Source organism: Ochotona curzoniae, unplaced genomic scaffold (assembly GCF_017591425.1).
Source record: "Ochotona curzoniae isolate NIBS_2020 unplaced genomic scaffold, NIBS_Ocur_1.0 contig_4148, whole genome shotgun sequence".
NCBI lineage: Eukaryota > Metazoa > Chordata > Mammalia > Lagomorpha > Ochotonidae > Ochotona > Ochotona curzoniae.
This window is the reverse complement of record NW_024466146.1, coordinates 1,490,603-1,511,113: the sequence shown is the minus strand read 5'-3', so window position 1 is coordinate 1,511,113 and position 20,511 is coordinate 1,490,603. Positions and strand designations below refer to the sequence as shown.

The following is a 20,511-nucleotide window of genomic DNA, read 5'->3' as shown; positions in this document are numbered from 1 at the left end:
ATGCATAACATCTGGGAGTGGTTACTAATCTTGGGGACAGAGTTTCTTTCTTCTTAAGATTTATTTTTATTTGAAAGGCAGATTTTACAGAGAGAGAAGAGACACAGAAAGAGGTCTTCCATCTGCTGGTTCTCTTACAAGATGGCTGCAATGACCAGAGCTGACCTGATCCAAAGTTGAGAGCCAGCAGCTTCTTCCCAGTATCCCACATGGGTATATAGGGGCCTAAGGACTTGGGTCATCCATCACTGCTTTCCCAGGATATAAGCTAAGCGCTGGAACAGAAATGGAGTATCTAAGACACAAGATTTCCAGCCTGACAGAATCTCTTTTTTAAAAGCAAAGTCTCATTGGACTTCAGACATGGAAGTCTGAGGTTAACTATAAGAGATGAAGCTCCAAGGAAAAAATAAAATAGGCAATGTTTAAATGGTTATTGATTAGGTGGGAAAGGTAAAATGGTAATGTTAAAGAACAAGGCAACACAGAGGTGTAGGGATGCAGATAGCTGGAGGACACAGCAAGAAGGGTATTCTCAGAGAAGTCAGTCTCCTTAGGATTATCAGGAAAATATGAAAGATAGTAGGTAATGATGTTCACGGGCATATGTTAACACAGTGGTATCACAGATCTGTCATAGCTGCTATAGTGTTGACAGTTTCTCTTGCTAGCTTTTCCTACTTCTCTTGATAAATACTCCTGGGAGGATTACGTAGGCAGGGTTAGGTTTGACTTTCAGGCATAGCAGATCCAATTCTAAATCTTTGCTAGGGTCCTCAAAACAGTATGGATTCCAAAGGTATTCCGAGATCACTGAGTGAAAAGCAATTTTCTGTGAAAGCTATTTGTGTAAGTCAGTTTGAGACCCCTCAAACAAGCGTGGTTAGTTATTATTTAAACTGAAACCTAACAGAAAGCATAAAGGGCAAGACATTAAGGGAAATGGTTTGCACCATTAACCTATAATCAAAAGGAAATAGAGTATTTACCCAAAACATACCTTCCACTCTGAAGCTGGATATGAAGGCTGGTGAATGGTTCTACACGAATGAGATAGTGCATGACCCCCGCAGAATTTGAATAGTGAGTACCATAGTGAAACTTATCAATAGTTCCCATAGGATCCTCAAAATTTTCATATCTGAAAAAAATTAAGGTTTTATAGCAAAATAATAAAATTACAAAAGTGAGAGAAATGTTGTAATGCTGAAAACAGCTTTTTTCTTCTTAAGATTCATTTTTATTTGAAAGACAGAATTAGAGAAGGCAAAGAGAGAAAAAAAGATTTTCCAGCTGCTGGTTCATTCCCCACATAGCTGTACAGCCAGGGTGGGGCCCACCTAAAGCCAGGAGCCAGAAGCATCCTCTGGGTCACTCACATGGGGGCAGGTGCCCAGCATTCGGGCCATTCTCTGCTGCATTCCCAGGCCATTAGTAGTGAAAGGGATCAAAAGAATAGCTGCCAGGACTAGAACTGGGACCCGAACACTTTGCCAGCAGAGCAGGAGAGGCCTAGATTAGCACACTGCAGTGAGAGTCCCAAAAACAGAGCTTTTTAAGACAATGCATTTGTATCACCACAACATAATAATAAATGAAGGAAATTTTATTCCTAATATTTTTCCTAAGCAATGAAATTTTAATAATACTAGATTCTAGAACCATTTAGTGCTATGCAATAATATAATACTCATGATACAAAAATTTTAAAACATGAAGAATTAAAATACAAGAAACTCGAAGTCAACAATAAATCCATTTCCCAGAGATAATTAAAATTAACCTTTTGGTGAATATTCATCTAATGCATGAGTCAATAGTTAATATTCAGTTTCAAAATAAAGGCATTAAATGTAATTTGTAGTTTACAGGCTATTTTTGCATCTGAAGACATTTTCAGGTTAAAGTTGTTTATATCAAGACTAAGCTATACCATTAAAAGTCAAAACTTAAATCTTTGGCTGCCAATAAACTGTTATCTGCACTGGGCCTGGGATTGCAGTGCAGTCAGTTTAAGCCACTGCCTGTGCGTGTGGCATTCCATAGTGGAGACAGTTCAATGCTCGCTTGCTTCCACTCCCAATCCAGTACTACTGCTAATGCACTTGGGAAGGCAGCAGGAGATGGCCCAGTACTTGGGCCTCTCTGAAGTTCCAGGCTCCTGGTTTCAGTTTGTTCCAGCATGACCATTGCAGCCATTTGGAATGTGAACCAACAAATAGACAAAATTGTCTCCTTTTACCCCACCTCTTTTTTCTTTCTTTCAATTAAATAAATAAATAATTTAAAAATAATTTATATGATTATTTCCTGTTCCAGGTTTTTTTTTCCCTTCTATTGTTGTTTTTAACTTGAGAAGTACAGAAAGAGGGACAGAAAGAGAGAGGCAGAAAGAGAGGCAATTATTTACTCACATCTACTGGTTACCACCTAAGACCCCACAAGGGCCACAACGGTTGGGCTTGAACTGGGAAATCAATCCCAGATGCCCTTGTGACTGGCAGGAACCCGATTATTTGAGCCATTCTTATTTCTCCCCCGCCTCCCCGAGGACTGCATTAGCAGAATACTGGCCTACTGATGTTGCATGCAGGGATCTTGACCGTCAGGCTAAACACCCACCTCCAGGACAATGTTATTTTAAAGAGCCAAAAATCTTTTGGTCATTGCTAGGAAAAAATGTTTGGCTAATAGTGGTGTTCGAATGTACACACCTAAAACAAATGTCCAGTGGTAAAATATACTTTACAGCTAAAGTACTGAGGAAGACTGCAAATGAAGAATTTAAAATATACGATAAAGAACCATCCACTTAAACAAATTGTTAGCTAACAACTTAGAATATTTTTATTACCAAAAGTCATTAACTGAACATTTATCTACAAGATCACAGAGAAAAAACGGGAAATGCAATGGGTGTCTTTGAAAAGAAATAAAAAGCACTTACTTTTCTCTCATAGTTTTGGCATTTTTATCATTAACTACTCCAATTGGTTTGGAAAGATCTCGGAATACAGCAGGGTTATTAAGGTCCAATTCTTCTGAAGTATAGTCTTGTAAAATCCAGGGAAACTAAAAGAACAATTTACAATACAGACATTCCTTCTTGGGAAGATTATGTTCCCATATTTAGTATCAAATGCTTATCTAAAGGCAAAAGGGGATAGTGTTTAGAAATAGTTTTTCTGTCACTAGCATTTATTACTCACTAGTTCAATAAATCAGAAACATTATTTCGTATAAATCCATTGGAATACATACAACATAGTGAAAGAAAAAATATTTTATTAAGTTATTCTTCATGCTTGTACACTTCTTAAAATTCACAGAACAAAGACATTCGGGAAAAAAATGATATTTGTTAAAAATAAGAAGAAATCTGCATCAACTTTTATGTATTATAAAATTATAAGGCAACTTCATGTTTACTAGATTTATATACAACTTACCACAGGATACTGTGCAAGGTCATTGTACGTCCGTCCTGCCATTGTATTTATCTGAATGAGGTAGTCAAAATTTGATATCTCTCTGTTCACCCATTTCTAGACAGCACAAACAAAGCAACACCAAAATTTTATTTTTTTAATCTCATAGAAATCAGCAACTATCACTGACAGAACTAATACTGCTTCTCTGTAACCATTATCTACCATATTCGTACTGAAAAGGAATGGAGCTCAGGAAAAATAAAGGTTTATTACTAGGGAGCTAAATCTGCATGCATTTCCTAAATCAACTTCCTTTTAAAAATTAAGAAAAAGAATAGAAATTCAACATATATATACATATATGTATATATATTTCTTTATTGTTATTGCAAAGTCAGATATACAGAGAGGAAGATCTTCCATCTGATGATTCACTCCCCAAGTGGCCAAAAGGTCTGGAGCTGAGCTGAGCTGATCCAAAGCTAGGAGCCCAGATCCTCTTCTGGGTCTCCCACGTGGGTGCAGGGTCCCAAGGCTTTGGGCCATCCTCGACTAATTTCCCAGGCCACAAGCAGGGAGCTGGATGGGAAGTGGAGCTGTTGGGATTAGAACTGGTACCAATATGGGATCCTGGAGCATTCAAGGCAAGGACTTTAGCTGCTAGGTCATCCCACAAACAGCACATTAGCAGGGAGTTGGATTAAAGTGGAGTAGCCAGGTTTGACGAGCACTAACTCTTTATGCCACAATAGGAGTCCGAAAGGAAAATTACTGAAGGGTATATACATTAATTAACTGACATAAGAAATAGAGGGAGGGCCCTGTACGTGAGGGAACCAAAGGAGGATTCAAACATTGTCAGCTAATAAAAATTAAAACAATCAGAAGCGTCAAGTTTTAATTTCAAGTATATATTTGAGATATAAAAGGATCATCCAAACAGTGATATAAATTTCTTACCTGTGTTAATCCTGATGCTTTAAATAACTCTTGTGGTGATCTGCTTCCATAACTATTTGGAGAATGAAGGGACAACAGTCTGCTATATATTTTGTTTCTAACCTAGAAAAACAAGGATTCGATTTTAATTGATTAATTCATTTGATTAAATGGCTTAATCTTAATTGATGCATTAATTATGCATACAATTCAACACATATATAATGATAACTTGACAAAATGTGTAATAATCAAATAAGAGTAACTACCATTCCCATGTCCTCATATGCTTGTCATTCATATGTATCGGAAGTATCAGGCTTTTTTCTAGTTACTTTAAAACATAAACAAATTTTGTAGGCTACAGTTATTGTGCCATACTATAAAATACTAGAACAAATTATTCCCTAATTGGAATTTGGAAGCCATGATTAAATCTCTCTATCCTCTAAGTCTTTAGTGATCACTCTGCTATTTCCTTTTTCTGAGACGAACTATTAACAACGGCACTTTGCAGTTTAAAATGTGATGAAGAAAAACTCGGATTAGTCTTCATGACAGCTCTACTAAGACAACTCGTGTTTTAAAGCACATAATTCAGTGGTTTTGTAGGATATTTAGAGTATTAGTCAAGAGATGGTAGCACCATATTCTTGGACTTCCCAGCTTCCAGAAACATGAGCCAAATAAGCTTCTATTGCTTATAATTATTACCCAGTCCAAGGTTTTAAACTAAAACATTTCATAATGTCAAGCCATGTATAGTTTGCAAGAATTATAACTGTGTAATGGAAATACTAGTAGGTTTGAAGCAGAAAATTTTCTCAAGTTTAGCTCAAATTTAGTCCTCCCATTAGTTAGATACCTTGATAAATCAATCAGATTACTTAATCTAATTTATAGTAATCTTTACGGTATTGTGAATTACTCAGAGCTACACAAATGCGAAGTACCCAAGTTCATCTTTGTATTTTAGCTTTTTCATCCATAAAAAAATTAATGGAATTTTTCATATTTTAATTACAAGATTGTCATTAAAATTAGGAATGGCATACAAATGCGCTTTAACACATATAAAGTGGGGAGCTGGTGGCATTGTGACATTTTGGTATTGCTGCCATCTATGAAGCATGCATTCCTTATGGGTGCCAGATCAAGTCCTGGCTGTTCCACTTCTGACCCAACTCCCCGTTAATACACTTGGGAAAAGCAGGGCAAGATGGTCAACGTGCTTGGGCCCATGGTACCCATAGTGGAGATATGGATGAAGCTCCCGGCTCATGGGTTGAGCCCGACCCAGCCCCAGTCTCTGTGGTCATCATGAGAGTGAACAAAAGATTCTCTCTTCACTCCCTTTCCCACATTCCTTTTCTCTTCCTCCATCTCTTCCTGCCTCTTACTCTTTCTGTAACTGAATCTGAAATGAATATATAAATCTTAAAAAAAAAATCTGTGAAAAGGGGTGGGCATTTGGTGTAGCAGTTAAGACAGTGCTTAGGATATCTGCATCCATACTGGAGTGCTTTGGGGTCACGTCTCAGCTCTGCTCCTAACTCTAGCTTCCTACTGAAGTGCACCCTGGAAAGTCAGTATATGGTAACTCAGCAGTTTGGTCTCAGCCACTCATGTAGCAGACCTAGACTGAGTTCCCAGCATCTGGATTTGGGTTTGCTTAGTCCTGGATATTATGGACAACCAGTGGATAGAAAATGTCTATCTGACTCTACGTATGTCAAGTAAAACTAAAATAAACAACTTAAAACTAACATTTGTTTTTAAAAACCTTGTAACTAAAAGATACAGAAATATATGGCATTAAGAGATAATACATGGCATTCATCAAATTTTAATTTTATGACACAGCTTTTGATATTTTGATATTTTTTAATATTTTTACACAAAGGAGTATTTTAATAATAAAAGGTATCCTCTTATAAAAATAGGAAATGTTATTTAAACAACTGGATCAAATTATTTATAAGTAAACCTGGACTTCTATATGAATAGAAAATTAGATGTTTCTATAAGAATCAGCTTCTTCGTGCAGCAGATGCCAAGTCAGAAACAAACATGCCAGTAGTTTGTTAAGAAAGATGCCCTATAGAGAGAGAGGGCACCAGAGACAGGATCAGAAAAAGAGGAGTGGACATTGGAAACATTCCAGAAAATCCCGTCCATGTGAAAAAAAACAAACCTTGGTGAAACACAAAATTTAAATAGAATATAAAGAGAGGAAAAGAGGCAGGACTGCACATAAGATAAGGTATGGACAATATCAACCTATTAGTGACCTCTTCCATATGTGTAGACAGAAGCAGGGGAGCTAATCCAAATACCAGCCTCACTGCATACAATAGGTGGACAAGGAAGGAAAAAGGAAATAACAGAAAAACATCACTGCACAATGGACTCCCAGCCCTGGGGGCTCTCTTCCATTTGGGGAGCTTTGTCACTAATCCCCAAAAAGCTCACATTCACTTTCACACATGACACCTAACAGAGAGAAAATGGGTATGCTAAGAAAAGTGTACTACAAGTGTGACTCCAAGTGATCAAGAATGGGAAGGTTGGAACTGAGTGTCATAACTAACAAGATCAAGATTACACAGCTGGTGATGGAGTTAGACCTTGGCCCCAAGTAATCTGGCTGCAAATCTGTGCTTATTAACAGCTATACTATTTAAGGATCTATTGCATTTCTAGAAGAAAAATATGCCCCAAAATTGTGGAATTTGAACCCATGCACTATCAGACTCCATACTCTCGGATTCTTATTCAATGTTCTACTGACTTTTTGATCTATTCATTTATACAAAAATTGAAAAGCACCACTGTTCGGACACTCAAAGATAAACTCCAACAAAACTGCACACACTGATTAGCCCCAGGGTATGTATTTTTCCTCTACTCTGTCTTGATAAAAGATTATATACAGTCTAAAGTGTCATCAGAGCTCATTAGGCAGAAAATTATTTCAAGAGGATGCTTTAGGATTGCCAGAGAGGCAGCAGTTTCTATTACATACTTCTTTCCTGAAATTGAGAAAGTAATTGGACTGGTCAACATGAAAAATCTCAAGGGCTGATCTCCTTAAGTTGTAACGCCGTAAATGAATCTCTCGAACTTGACAATGAGGCAACTTGAAATCAAAGCCTACCCCTGAAAAAGAAGAAAGTCTGTCATGGAAATACCATATAAAATTACTCAGCTAAACAAAAATAGCTCCAAAAAAGGTAGCACTTAAGGAAAAGGAACTCAGTTGCTGTATTTCATCTTAAAAGTCATTTGTTCAGTTTATTGGATGTTTAAATTTTTCAAAAAAAATTTTTAAATTGTATAGCTAATCTCCTGCCTTTCCATAAGAATAGAGAATAACAAAAACTGTTGTATCTTTGAGACAGTTTTTCCTTTTCTCTTTATGTTGGCATCTTAATCATACAAAAGATTGGCTGAGAAGCCCAAGAATAAGTATACATACTGAGACAAAATAAAATAAATTTGTGCTTTGTAACTTTAGGTCACAGGAATTCTCCGTGGTCACATCTACTAAATATAAAATATTCTCCCTAACAGATTACTGATAAGTTAATCCTATGCTGACATTCCACTTCTAGTTTTGCATGATACACTAAAATTTCATGTTTCCTTTTCCTGTTTTCATCTCACCCTACGACTGATAAACTATGTGTTTAACCAGCAAACAACATTCTCCCCAAGCTTCTCACCATCCTCTTTTTCAAGACTGCCATCATGGAAGTAAATGTGCTGCGTAGTGATTTCCAACCTGCCAGGAATTACATCAATTATTGTGATGAGTTCACAGTCCTCCGTCAACACCAGTTTTTCTTTTTGATCCTGTTCCTCTTTCTCGTCACTATGAAAACAAAATACACCAAATGAACAAAAAAATACTTTTACTAATTTATTTTGCCTAAATGGAAAAGAATACCATTTTAAACTGCATATGCTACAGGCAGTGGCTTTGCAAGTAGTGGCTTTACACAAAGGGATACAATATTGGTCCCTAAAACAGGTTTTCAAGAGAATTAAAAACTGACCCTCTGATACACAGAAGATTTTAGCTTAGTTTTTTTTTTTTTTTTAAAGATTTTAAAATCTTTATTGGAAAGGCAGAACCGCAGAGAGAAGGCAAGACACAGAGAGATCCTCCATCTGCTAGTTCACTGCCCCAAGAGGCCACAATGGCCAGATTTGAGCTGACTCCCGAAGCCACTGGGTCTCCCACCCGAGTGCAGGGTTCCAAGGCTTTGGGCAGTCTTCCATTGCCTTCCCAGGCCTCAAGCAGGGAGCTGGATGGGAGGTGGAGCAGCCAGCATACAAACTAGTGACCACACAGGATCCTAGTGCTTGCTAGGTGAAGACTAGCCACTAGGCTACTGCACCAGGCCCAGAAGTTTTAATTTTAATGAAAACCGATCTATCTGTTTCTTTCTTTGGTCTCTTAGGCTTTTACCAGCATGTGTTTTAAGAACCACTGCCTAATCAAAGTCATGCAAATTTATTCCTGTGTTTTCTTCTCAGGGTGATGTATTTATAATCTTAAAATTTATGGCTATATGATCTATTTTGAGTTTTTGAAAATGGCGCATCAGGAGTCCACAAGCACTCCCCTGTATGTGATCTCCCAGCTGTCCTAGCACCATTGTCTTCATTTATGCTGGACAGTTTTGCTGGTTATAGAACTTTTGATTGACAGAATTGTTTTTTATTTCATATTTTTAAAAAATTAAATTTATTTTATTAGAATGTGAGATAAATATACAGAGAGGAGGAGAGATAGAGAGGAAGATCTTCTGTCCAATGATTCACTCCCCAAGTGAGTGCAATGGCTGGAGCTGAGCTGAAGCAAAGTGAGGAGCCTGGAACCTCTTCCAAGTCTCCCACATGGGTGCAGGGTCCCAAGGCTTTGGGCTGTCCTCAACTGCCTTCCCAGGCCACAGGCAGGGAGCTGGATAGGAAGCGATGCCACCGGGATTAGAACCGGTGCCCATATGTGATCTTGGCACTTGCAAATCAAGGACTCTATAGCCACTAGGCTAAAGCGATAGGCCCGATAGTTTTTCTTTCTTTTTTTTTTTTTGGCGTTATGAATATGTCATCTCTATCTTCTATCCTGAAGTAAACAGAAGACTTACTCATCTTAAACAGAATTACCAAAATATCTTGTATTATTGGGTTGGAGTAACTTTCATACTATATATATACACATTATTTCATTTTTCTTCTTGCCACTATAAAAACCAAAATTTGCTTTTTAACAAAAATTTCTTGGCTGTAATTAAAAAGAAAACAGTAAAAAGAATTTTATTCCAAAAGGAGTCACAGGAAAAAACTGCAGGTATCACCAACTTTGCTGATTATTTTCTCATGTGACTCCTTCTGGGATAAAATCAGTCTTAGTCACTGTAATCCTGGATGTAAGCAAAATATGGAAAATCTAGAAGCAGAGAGTAACTGTCCTGAAGTACTTACTAAATGACATTATGCTAATAAGTAGAGTTCCCCTTCCTTGTTTCCTTTCTTTTGATTTATTTGTTTGAAAGGCAAAGCTAGAGAGAAAGGGAAGGAACAAGGAGAACCTTCCATTCTTTGGCTCACCATCTGAATGATCGCATTGGCTGAGGTCGGCCAGACTGAAGCCGCGCCAGCAGGAGGCTGAGAGCTGGATGCGAATTAGTGCCATAGAGGATTCTGATGCTACAGGAGGCAATACAACCCACTACGCCACAATGCTAGCCCCTGGAGCTGACATTTCTACACTCAGCAGTAAGTCACCTAGGTACCAGCAGGTTAACTGTTCTTTCTAGTTTTTCCTTCCAATTAAGGCATTCCATCCAATATAAGGTGACTCAAGTTTAAGTGAGCAATGGCATTAGCAGATGTATTTATTGTCTCCAGTTCCATTGTCACAAAGATGTTAAAGTACTGATACTCCAGTGCTTAATTAAGTTGATATTTCATCAAAATGAAAAACAATTTACCCAATTGTGTGGTATTTTTGATTCATATTTTAATAAAATGGTTGTTAATGTATAAACTATTTGTACAAATGTTTATACAATGAAGTATATAAATGGCCAAGAAGTATAGAAAAAGATGCCAAGTCTCTTTAGTTGTTAGGGAAATGGGAGAGTACTTCATCCAAACCATTGAATATAGTTCTAATACATTTTTAAAAAGCAAAAAAAATAGAACAATAAGAGTTAGATACCCATGAGGATATTAGAATCCCCATACATTGCTGGTGTAGCCATTAAAGGACACCTGGCAATTCCTCAAAAAGTTTAACACAATTACCATATAACTAAGCGATACTGTACATCACTGAAAATATTAAGTTCACACAACATCTTCCATATAAATACTTACGTAAATATTTTTCTTAATAGCCAAAAACATAAAAACAACCTAAATATTCATCAATTGATAGCTGTAAACAAAATCTAATAATCCACAAATTTAGCTATTTATTTTTTATTCAACTATATAAAAGGGACAATGTACTACTAAATACACAACATTATACAAAACGAAGTAAATAAGCAGAGGTCACATATTATATGATTTATAAGGAAAGTTTAAAAATGGGCAAATCTATTGTGACCGAATTCTACAAAACACACAGGGCACATGAGGAAATCTCAGGCTACTATTACAAGGTTCAGGGTTTTCTTTTGATTATGATAAAGTAGGAAACAGTGATGGTTGAGTAATACTGCAATATAATAAGACACCACCAAATTATACACTTAAAAGTTTTAATTTTGTTATGTGATGTATATCTTTTAAAAAATGTCTACTTGAAAGGTAGAGTTACAGAGGGAAAGGAAAAGACAGAGATCTCGGATCTGCTGGTTCACTCCCCAGATGGCCACCTTGGCTGGGCTGGGCCAGACTGACGCCAGAGCTAGGAACTCCACCTGGGTCTCCCCTGTGAGCAGCAGGGGAGCATCTGCTGCTGCTTTCACAGGGACGTTAGCAGGGAGCGGGATCAGAAGTGATGCATCTGGAATTAGCACAAGCATTTATATGGGTTTTTGGAGATGCACACAGCAGTTTTTGCTGCACAGTTCTCACAAAAAGAGAAGACAAAGTAAAAACCTTCCCAAAAAAGAAAGACTAAAGTGCAGCTATCAGATTTTCCTTTGAAGAAATACCAAGGGAAACTGTTTATGTTGAAGGCAATATAATACTATATTACAACTGATTCTATGATTTTGTACCAAAATAAATAAATAAAGTGCTTAAGAATGGTACTTAAGCCCCGATGCGATGGCCTAGTGGCCATATGGGCACCAGTTCATGTGCCACCTGCTGTACTTCCCATCCATGCTCCTTTTTTATGGCCTGGGAAAGCAGTAGAGAAAGGCCTATGATCTTGAGACCCTGTACTCCCATGGTAGACCCTGACACCTGTCTTTAAATTGACTCTGCTCTAGCCACCACAACACTTGGGGACTATCATTGGATGGAAGATCTTTCTGTCTCTCCTTCTCTCTGTAACTCTGCCTTTCCAATGAAAAAATAAGTTTTCAAAGTATATTTTCAGGTTTAATAATATCTAAAGTTGTAACATGTGAGATTATTAGTAACATAAAGAAAAGATAAGGAAACAACTACAATGTCCATATTTTTTTCAAATTTATTTATTTTTCTTAGAAAGGCAGATAAGATTTACAGAGAGGAGAGACAGAGAAAGATCCTCATCCACTGGTTCACTCCCCAAGTGGCAGTAACGACCAGAGCCAAGCTGATCCAAAGCCAGGAGCCAGGAGCATCTTCTGGGTCTCCCACAAGGGTGCAGAGTCCCAAGGCTCTGGGCCATTTTCCTCTGCCTTCTCAGGCCACAACAAGGATCTGGAAGGGAAGTGGAGCATCCAGGACCACAAGATGCAAAGTAAGGATTTAGCCACTAGAATATTATGCTGGGCCCAACTACATATTTTCTTTAGGGAAGTTTCAGTATATGTGCTACTGAAGCAAGCATGTAAATTTTCAAACTGCAAATTCAAAATTTTAAAATATGCCAAAAGCTATTCAAGTTATCTTTTTTTCTTTAAGAAAATGTACTAGTAAGCGCTTTCACAGAATTGGTTTCACTTAAGTTCAAATTTATTGGTATAATGCCATCATTATTAGTAGTATTCCTATTAAGCCATTTTAATATTTGTACTAATATTTCCTCTTTCATTCTGGAAAATGATAATTTCTCTTTTTTTTAAAGATTTATTTATTTTTTCATTGGAAAGGCGGATATACAGAGAGGAGAGATAGAGAGGAAGATCTTCCGTCTGATGATTCACTCCCCAAGTGAGCGCAACGGGCCGATGCTATGCCGATCCGAGGCCAGAAACCTCCTCCGGGTCTCCCACGTGGGTGCAGGGTCCCAAAGCTTTGGGCCGTCCTCGACTGCTTTCCCAGGCCACAGGCAGGGAGCTGGAAGGGAAGCAGGGCTGCCGGGATAGAACTGGCGCCCATATGGGATCCCGGGCGTGCAAGGCGAGGACCTTAACCACTGCGCCACCGCGCCGGGTCCAGAAAATGATAATTTCTGTGTTTTTCTTCCACTCCTCCACAACCTGACTATTGGTTTATGTTTTTAGCTATTAATTCTTTAATATCTAGTTTTTGTTTTCTTTAATCTTGTATTTTCTTTCATAGATTTCTTCTTTTATAATATTCTTTCTTTGCTTTCACTTTTCATGCTATACATTTCCACCTAAATACAACTTTAGCTGTATCTCACAAATCTGATACTCTGTTTTCATTAACAATTGAACTGAATCTTTTTTCCCACTTCACGTTATCCCAATTTTACAAAGCCTTCCTCAATAGTATCAGTAAAGAGTGATAGATTCCTAAGAGCCAATACCACATTACCTGTTGGATCTTGGAAACACATAGTGTTTATATTTCAAGCAAATATCTTTTGCAATTTTACAATCTCATTTTTCAAAACAAAGTGATCTAAAATTCTGGGTGTCAGCATTGCGGTGTGTCACTGCCATGGCACCCACATTACACATGCTGTACTTCCAATGCAGCTCCCCATTAATGTACCTGGAAAAGTAGCAGAAGAAGGTCCCAATGGTTGGACACCTGCACCCACATGAGAGACGGGCAGAAAGCCCTGGCTTTAGACTGCCCTTGCTCCAGCCTATCTGACCATTTGGGGAGTGAGCCAGTAGATCCAGTGGATGTATGATCTCTCTCTTTCTCTAACTCTCCCACCCACCCCTCTGTAATTCTGCTTTTCAAGTAAATAAATAAATCTTTTTTAAAAATTAAAATTCCTTCAAATAATTATACATACATATTTACTCTGGCTGTTAAGTCTTCTTCAAGAAGTTCCAATTTATCTTCCTCCATATCATTAACTTTTACTTGTTTTACTACTTCCAAAAGCAATGAATCACTGGAAGGCTGTGAATGCTGGACACCTGTAAAATACAAAATATCTTCTGAATGCATTACAAAAAATGATATGATAGTTCTTCCATAATTTCTAAATGGAACTTTGATACAGAGTAATCTGATGTTTCATGATAACCTTAAAAATTACTATGCCTGTGATGAAAGAAATAGAAGATTTACAATATGGTATCTAGTTTCAAATTTTTTACTGTGCATCTGTACTACAGAAATACTAACAGGGCTCGGTGCAGCAGACTAAGGGCTAACGTCCTCGACTTGTATTCATTGGAATCCCATACGGGTGCTGGTTCGTGTCCTAGCTGCTGCACTTCCCATCCAGCTCTCTGCTTGTGATATGGGAAACCAGAAGAGGATGTCCTAAAGCCTTGGGACCCTGTACCCACATGGAGATCCAGAAGAAGCTCTTGGCTCCTGGCACTGGATCAGCTCAGCTCCAGCAATTGCGGCCACCTGGGGAATGAACCAGTGGTTGGAAGATCTTTCTCTCTGTCTCTACTTCTCTCTGTAAATATGACTTTCCAATGAAAATTTAAAAATAAATCAATCTTTAAAAAAAGAAATAACAAAGAACAAACTATCTTTAATTGGAAGATAAAACACAAAGTGAGTTGAACTGGTATTTCCTGAAGCACACAGAATATAACAGAAAATTCTGATACATACATAAGCAATAAATAGCATATGCTAATATACACATCCATATATATAAAAATATATATAAATACACATAAATGTGTGTGTGACAGGGAGCACTGCCATCCTTTGGCTTACTCCCCATATGCCCACAGCAGTCAGGAATCAGTACCACTAAGGCTAGGTCTACCACATGGGTTCCAGGGACCCAACTACATGAGCCGTCACTTGCTGTCTCCCAGGGTCCATATCAGGAGGCAGCTGGAACTGGAAGCCAGAGCCAGGAACTAAATTCAAGCATTCCAACATAGGAATGCAGGTATCTTAACTGACAGGTGAAAAACCTGCCTTTAAATATAATATTTTCCCAGATTAATGATTTTGAAAGAGTTACACAGAGATGGAGAAGCAGAGAGAGACTGATCTTTCATTTGCTGGTTCATTCCCCAGATGGCCATAATGAAGACAGGAGTCAGGAGCTTCATCTGGGTCTCCCACATAAGTGGAAGGGACGCAAGAACTTGAGCCACCTTCCACTACATTCACTTCATTAGCAGTGAATTGGATCAGAAGTAGAACAGCCAGAATTTGAACTGGCAGCGCACCTATGGGAATGCTTGCAAGACAGGCAGAAACTTAATATACTTGGCTACACAAATGGTGCTTTTAGATATAAATATAAAATAGAACTCTTTAAAATATGTTATAAAAGGAAGATCTAAGGGATTTCTGAGAATTCTATTTAAATCTAATATAAGTATCAACAAGAAACAAACTAAGGAAAAAGGACATTATTTCACTACAGGAGACACAGCAGTTCAAATGAAGTATAGAATAAAGTATTTTTTTTCCTGGAATAATTACTCTCAGTGGAAATATCAAGTCAGCACAGATTTATATTAAACGTAACAGCATTGAAAAAACTTAATCATTTAAATATCAATCATGAAATGCCACCCTTGGAAGCTGATGTTATGACACAGAAAGCAAAGCCATTGCCTCTGATGCTGGCATTCCACACAGGCAGCAGGTTCACGTCCTAGTTGCTCTATCTCAAATCAGTTCCCTACTAATGGCCTGGAAAAGCCAGCTGAAGTTGGGCTAAGTGTATGGGTCCCTTCCATCCATGTAGGAGACCCTGAAAAATCTCCAGCCCCCTGGCTTTGGCCTGGCCCATCCTATCTGTAGTGGCCAGCTGGGGAATGAACCAGCAGATAGAAGCTCTATCTCTCTTTTTCTCTCTAACTCTAATTTCAAATAAGTAAGTCTTTAAAAATCAGTCATTGGAACTCACCTAAATTATCTCTCAAAGCACTAGCTTCTTCATGGGTTTTGAAGTTGTAGTTTGGAACCAGCTTCAGTTTCATGCGGGAATAATTTTCTACGTTGGCTAGTTTCCAGTGAACTGGATTCTGTTTCCTACGATTATTCATAAGCAAATAAATAAAAAAAAATTAGTGAAAGTTACAAAGCCTGGTTAACAGAAATAGTACTTTACAATTGCTTTAGCATCATTTTATTTAAAAGTTCACATTTACTGTCTTAAAGAACATTAAGCATTTGATCAAAAGCTATTAGAAAGAAAAGAGATCAATATGCAAATCATATCTGATAAAGACCTATTAAAGAGAACATATTTGTATAGAACCTCTTACAAATCAGTAAAATGTCAAGCAACCCAATATTAAAATGGGTCAATCTTTCCAGTGAGGATGTCTCCCAAGAAGCTATACATCAAAAAGTGTGTGTTATTGTCACTAGGAAATGGAAAGCAAAATTAAAAGACACTTTTTACTAGAACAGGGATAGGGAATCTTTTTGCTGCTAACAGCCATTTGGATATTTATAAGATCATTTGAGATAAATAAAATAATCTACTAAAAAGTTAGTCTGCTATATATAGATTTATTGAATTTCCGCCCTTGAGGCGGGGAGAGGGTTAACAGGGACTACATTGAAGCAGTACGAGTCCTCTGGAGGTGATAAAAACATTTCAGACAGTAGTGATTAATGTACATTACAAATGCATTGTGTATCCGATACCAATGAACTGTGCATTTAAAATGATTAAAATGGTAAATTTCATGTTACATGAATTTCACCACAGTTAAAAAAAAATGGCTTTCAAAGGAATAGGTAATTCAGTAAAACAAAACTAACTTAGGGTCAATTAAATACATTATAAAATATTCAAGCACATTTCTTCCTTAACCCTCGCTTAAAGAGGTGGTATCAGAAAGACAGACATGAAATGGACCAACACACTTTAAATCATGGGATAAAGGAGGAGAAATAATCACATGATTAAAAAAAATATATAGACATACTTCCAATTATCCCAAATCAAATTTACAAAAAGACAAGAAAGTTAATTAAAGGTACTTTTTCATAAACTGGACATTATAAAAAGCAGCAGGAGAAGGTATTGGAAAAAAAGAGTAAGAAATTACATTCTGGTACCTTTCAGCCCACGGTCCCCTTTCACATGTAAGGTAGAGCTGTGCTGCCTTCCACCGTCGGAGAGTTGCCAACTGTTGACTGCTAAGTTGTTTCAGCATATTGTTATATCTCAAGTTCTCATGGCGAGCTTTTCGATTGAACGGCTCCACAAAAAACTCCTGGGAGAAACAGCAGTAAGAACAACAGAAGAATCTATTTGCAAGTTTTCAAATTTAACCAATACAAATCACGCACCATGAGAAAGCAGCTTGCGTCAACATGCTTTTCTAATTAGAATAATTACTTGATCAAACATGATTATAGAAGTTGGAGATACTAAATGTAAATCCATAGTTGACATTTTATTTTGTTTCCTGTTTCTTAATCAACAAGTAGCAAAAAATGCACACCTTTATGCTCCTGTGATGACATAGATTCCTGCAAAATATGCTAAGTATCAAAAGTTTTAAAATATAAAATTACACAGGAGGAAAAATTCTAGCTAAATTTTTTTTTGCATTTTTTTCATTCATTTTTATTTATTGTAATTGGAAAGGCAGATATACAGAGAGAAGGAGAAACAGAGAGAAAGATCTTCTGTCTGCTGATATCCTTCAGAGAACAAAAGCCTTAAAACATTTATTTATTTAACAGAAAGACAGTGAACTCCAATTGACTGGTTCACTTCTCAAGTATCAGGGCAATGCCAAAGCCAGAATCTGAGGCCTAGAGTGACAACCTGGTGGCTCAATCTTTCCCTTCTTTGTGCCAAGATCCCATATGCATGATGGTTTGTGTCCCAGCTGCTCCCAGTGTGATCAATTTTACTAATATTCTACAGAACTAGAATTTTATTTCTTTGGTTTTCCTTATAGTTTTTCTGCTTCAAAATTTCATTAAAGCTATCATTACTAGTTTCTTTACCACCACTTGTTATAGGTTTTTATTACTTACCATTTTCCAGTTTCTTAAAGTAAAAACTTAAAGTTATGCATGAGGCCTACCATCTCTTCTAATGTGAGCATTTAACACTGCAAATTTCCATCTAAGCAATGTTTCACCACCTCGAGAGGCATTCATTAATAAACTATCAGTTTAACATACTTTTCACGTAATAAGAACAGAACATTTTACTGTTGTTTCAGTTATTGACCAGTATTTTCTCCAATTCCAAAATAATTCTCAAATTATATTATTTATATTCACATTTTTGGCTTATACTATTCTTATCTGAATATTAAATGCGTTTATAACATTTAATGATTTTACCTGAAATTTGAGCTTGCTTTCTCCTCCTTCCCGGTCTCGTTTATGCATATTCACCATTAATGCTTCATAACAACCCTTCCAGTAAAGTGCCATATTTCCACGATCATCATAAAATGTATGTGCTTCATACTGCTTCATATAAGGCACAATCTTACATAAAAAATATATTAAAAGCTTAATACACATTTCTATGAAAATAATAAATTAGTATAAACAGCTCGTACAAAAAAGATAACTTACATATTTTTCTATGTAAACTTGCCATTCATTTGAACTGCAATATGCTTGAAAATCTTCAAAAAATGAGGAGCTACCATTTGTGAAAGGTAAAGAAGGTAGGTGCAAGTTCATGAAAAGAAGTTCATAAATTTTGGAAACCAGTGTCCGGACAAGGGGTACCAGAAATGAGTAGATTTCAGTCTGTTCCTTGATTGACTGTCTTAGAACATGTTCCAGCTTTCCTAAAATATAGCATGCTTCATCCTGATTTTCGATCACTTTGGTTTGAAGAAGGGTATTTAGCTTTGCTGAAGCCACCGCACAAACCTGGAGAACAATTGAGGTGAGAAAAAGCAAAAAAAAGCAGACAATTAGCGACAGCAGAAGTTCACGCTTACTCTACAAGTTCCGAATTTTTATACACTATCAAAAATTGTGGAAGGTATCATATCTTATTTTACTTGTAAGTTAATAAGCTAATCTGCTATAGTTTTACAGATATTGGCAGAAAACAAGAGATCCCTGGTTCAGAGAAAGATCTACAGCAAAAGCAACAAAGTGTTAGAGTTTGGATCTGCTCTCCAAAGTGCAATTGCTACAGTGAGAGACGCAGAGGGCTAGATGATGCATGCAAAGGGACTGCTCCTATTATTGGAGAGGAACACCAGCAACAGGGAACACAGAACTTTTCTTTTCAAATTTGTTTTTGCTTACATGAAAGGTAAAGTGACAGAGACAGACAGATAGAGAGAGAGCTCATCCACCTGCTGGTTAATTCCCAAGATGCCTACAACAGTCAGAGCTGGACCAGGCCAGGCCACAGCCAGGTGCCTGGAACACCATCAGGCTGGAATTCAAATGCCAGAGCCACATTTGTTGTCTGTCAGGATGCACACTGGGAAGAAATTGGATCAGCATAGTTGTGGGCCTTGATACCAGACACTCCATTATAGGATGCAGGCATTCCAAGTGGAAGCCTAACCATGATGAACCACAAGGCATATCCTGGGAATTCTAAAATCATTTAGGCTGAATCATAATCTTATCGGATGTTGTTATAGAGGGAGGCATTATTTTGACTAAATGAACAGTAAAATCACGTTCTTTTTGTACTAGAAGGAGGTAAGGTTTTTTTTTTTTAAAGATTTGTTTTTATTATTTTTTTATGGAAAGGTGGATATACAGAGAGGAGAGACAGAGAGGAAGATCTTCCGTCCGATGATTCACTCCCCAAGTGAGCGCAACGGCCGATGCTATGCCGGTCTGAAGCCAGGAGCCTCTTCCGGGTCTCCCACGCGGGTGCAGGGTCCCAAAGCTTTGGGCTGTCCTCGACTGCTTTCCCGGGCCACAGGCAGGGAGCTGGAAGGGAAGCAGGGCTGCCGGGATAGAACTGGCGCCCATATGGGATCCCGGGCGTGCAAGGCGAGGACCTTAACCACTTGCGCCACTGTGCCGGGCCCGGAGGTAAGGTTTTTAACTTCCAAAGTTGTTCACTATACAAACAACCTTAAAAAGGCAGTTTTTGGGCCTGGTAGCATGGCCTAGTGGCTAAAGTCCTCGCCTTGAACGCGCCAGGATCCCATATGCGGGCCAGTTCTAATCCCAGCAGCTCCACTTCCCATCCAACTCCCTGCCTGTGGCCTGGGAAAGCAGTCGAGGACGGCCCAAAGCCTTGGGAACCTGCACCCGCGTGGGAGACCTGGAAGAGCTCCTGGCTCCTGGGTTCAGATCGGCGCAGCACTGGCTGTTGTGGCCACTTGGGGAGTGAATCTGCAAATGGAAGATCTTCCTCTCTGTCTCTCCTCCTCTCTGTGCATCTGACTTTGTAATAAAAATAAATAAATCTTTTAAAAAAAAATACAGTTTATAACAAGGCAGAGTCTTACAGGATATGCAAACAACAGAAATTTCTGGAGAACACTTTACCAATGACTATTGAAAGAAGCAATGTTTTGCTCTGAATACTGCTTTTGGTGGCCATTTGGTATTCCAAAGTGATGCCACTTTAAGGCAAACTGACACATGATCAATGCCAAGCTCTAAGGGTCACCACTGTGGTGTATCGGGTTAAGGTACTGACTGGGCTGCCAGCACCCCACACTGCAGTAGTAATTCAAGTCCTGGT

At 37.9% G+C, this 20,511-nt stretch overlaps 1 protein-coding gene across 4 annotated transcripts in view; it reads right to left on the bottom strand.

Annotated features, from left to right (window-relative positions):
* NBEAL1 (neurobeachin like 1) overlaps window positions 1-20,511 on the bottom strand; it is a 155,093-nt gene that overhangs the window by 33,655 nt on the left and 100,927 nt on the right. For all 4 annotated transcript variants that reach the window (XM_040984461.1, XM_040984463.1, XM_040984464.1 and 1 more), the window contains 11 exons: window positions 18,408-18,713; window positions 18,168-18,317; window positions 16,920-17,077; window positions 15,754-15,878; window positions 13,705-13,831; window positions 8,096-8,244; window positions 7,396-7,529; window positions 4,392-4,493; window positions 3,450-3,545; window positions 2,948-3,072; window positions 1,001-1,141 (listed from right to left, as the gene is read on the bottom strand). In XM_040984461.1, the coding sequence (XP_040840395.1) occupies window positions 1,001-1,141; window positions 2,948-3,072; window positions 3,450-3,545; window positions 4,392-4,493; window positions 7,396-7,529; window positions 8,096-8,244; window positions 13,705-13,831; window positions 15,754-15,878; window positions 16,920-17,077; window positions 18,168-18,317; window positions 18,408-18,713 (1,613 nt within the window). The remainder of the gene's footprint in view (window positions 1-1,000; window positions 1,142-2,947; window positions 3,073-3,449; window positions 3,546-4,391; window positions 4,494-7,395; window positions 7,530-8,095; window positions 8,245-13,704; window positions 13,832-15,753; window positions 15,879-16,919; window positions 17,078-18,167; window positions 18,318-18,407; window positions 18,714-20,511) is intronic.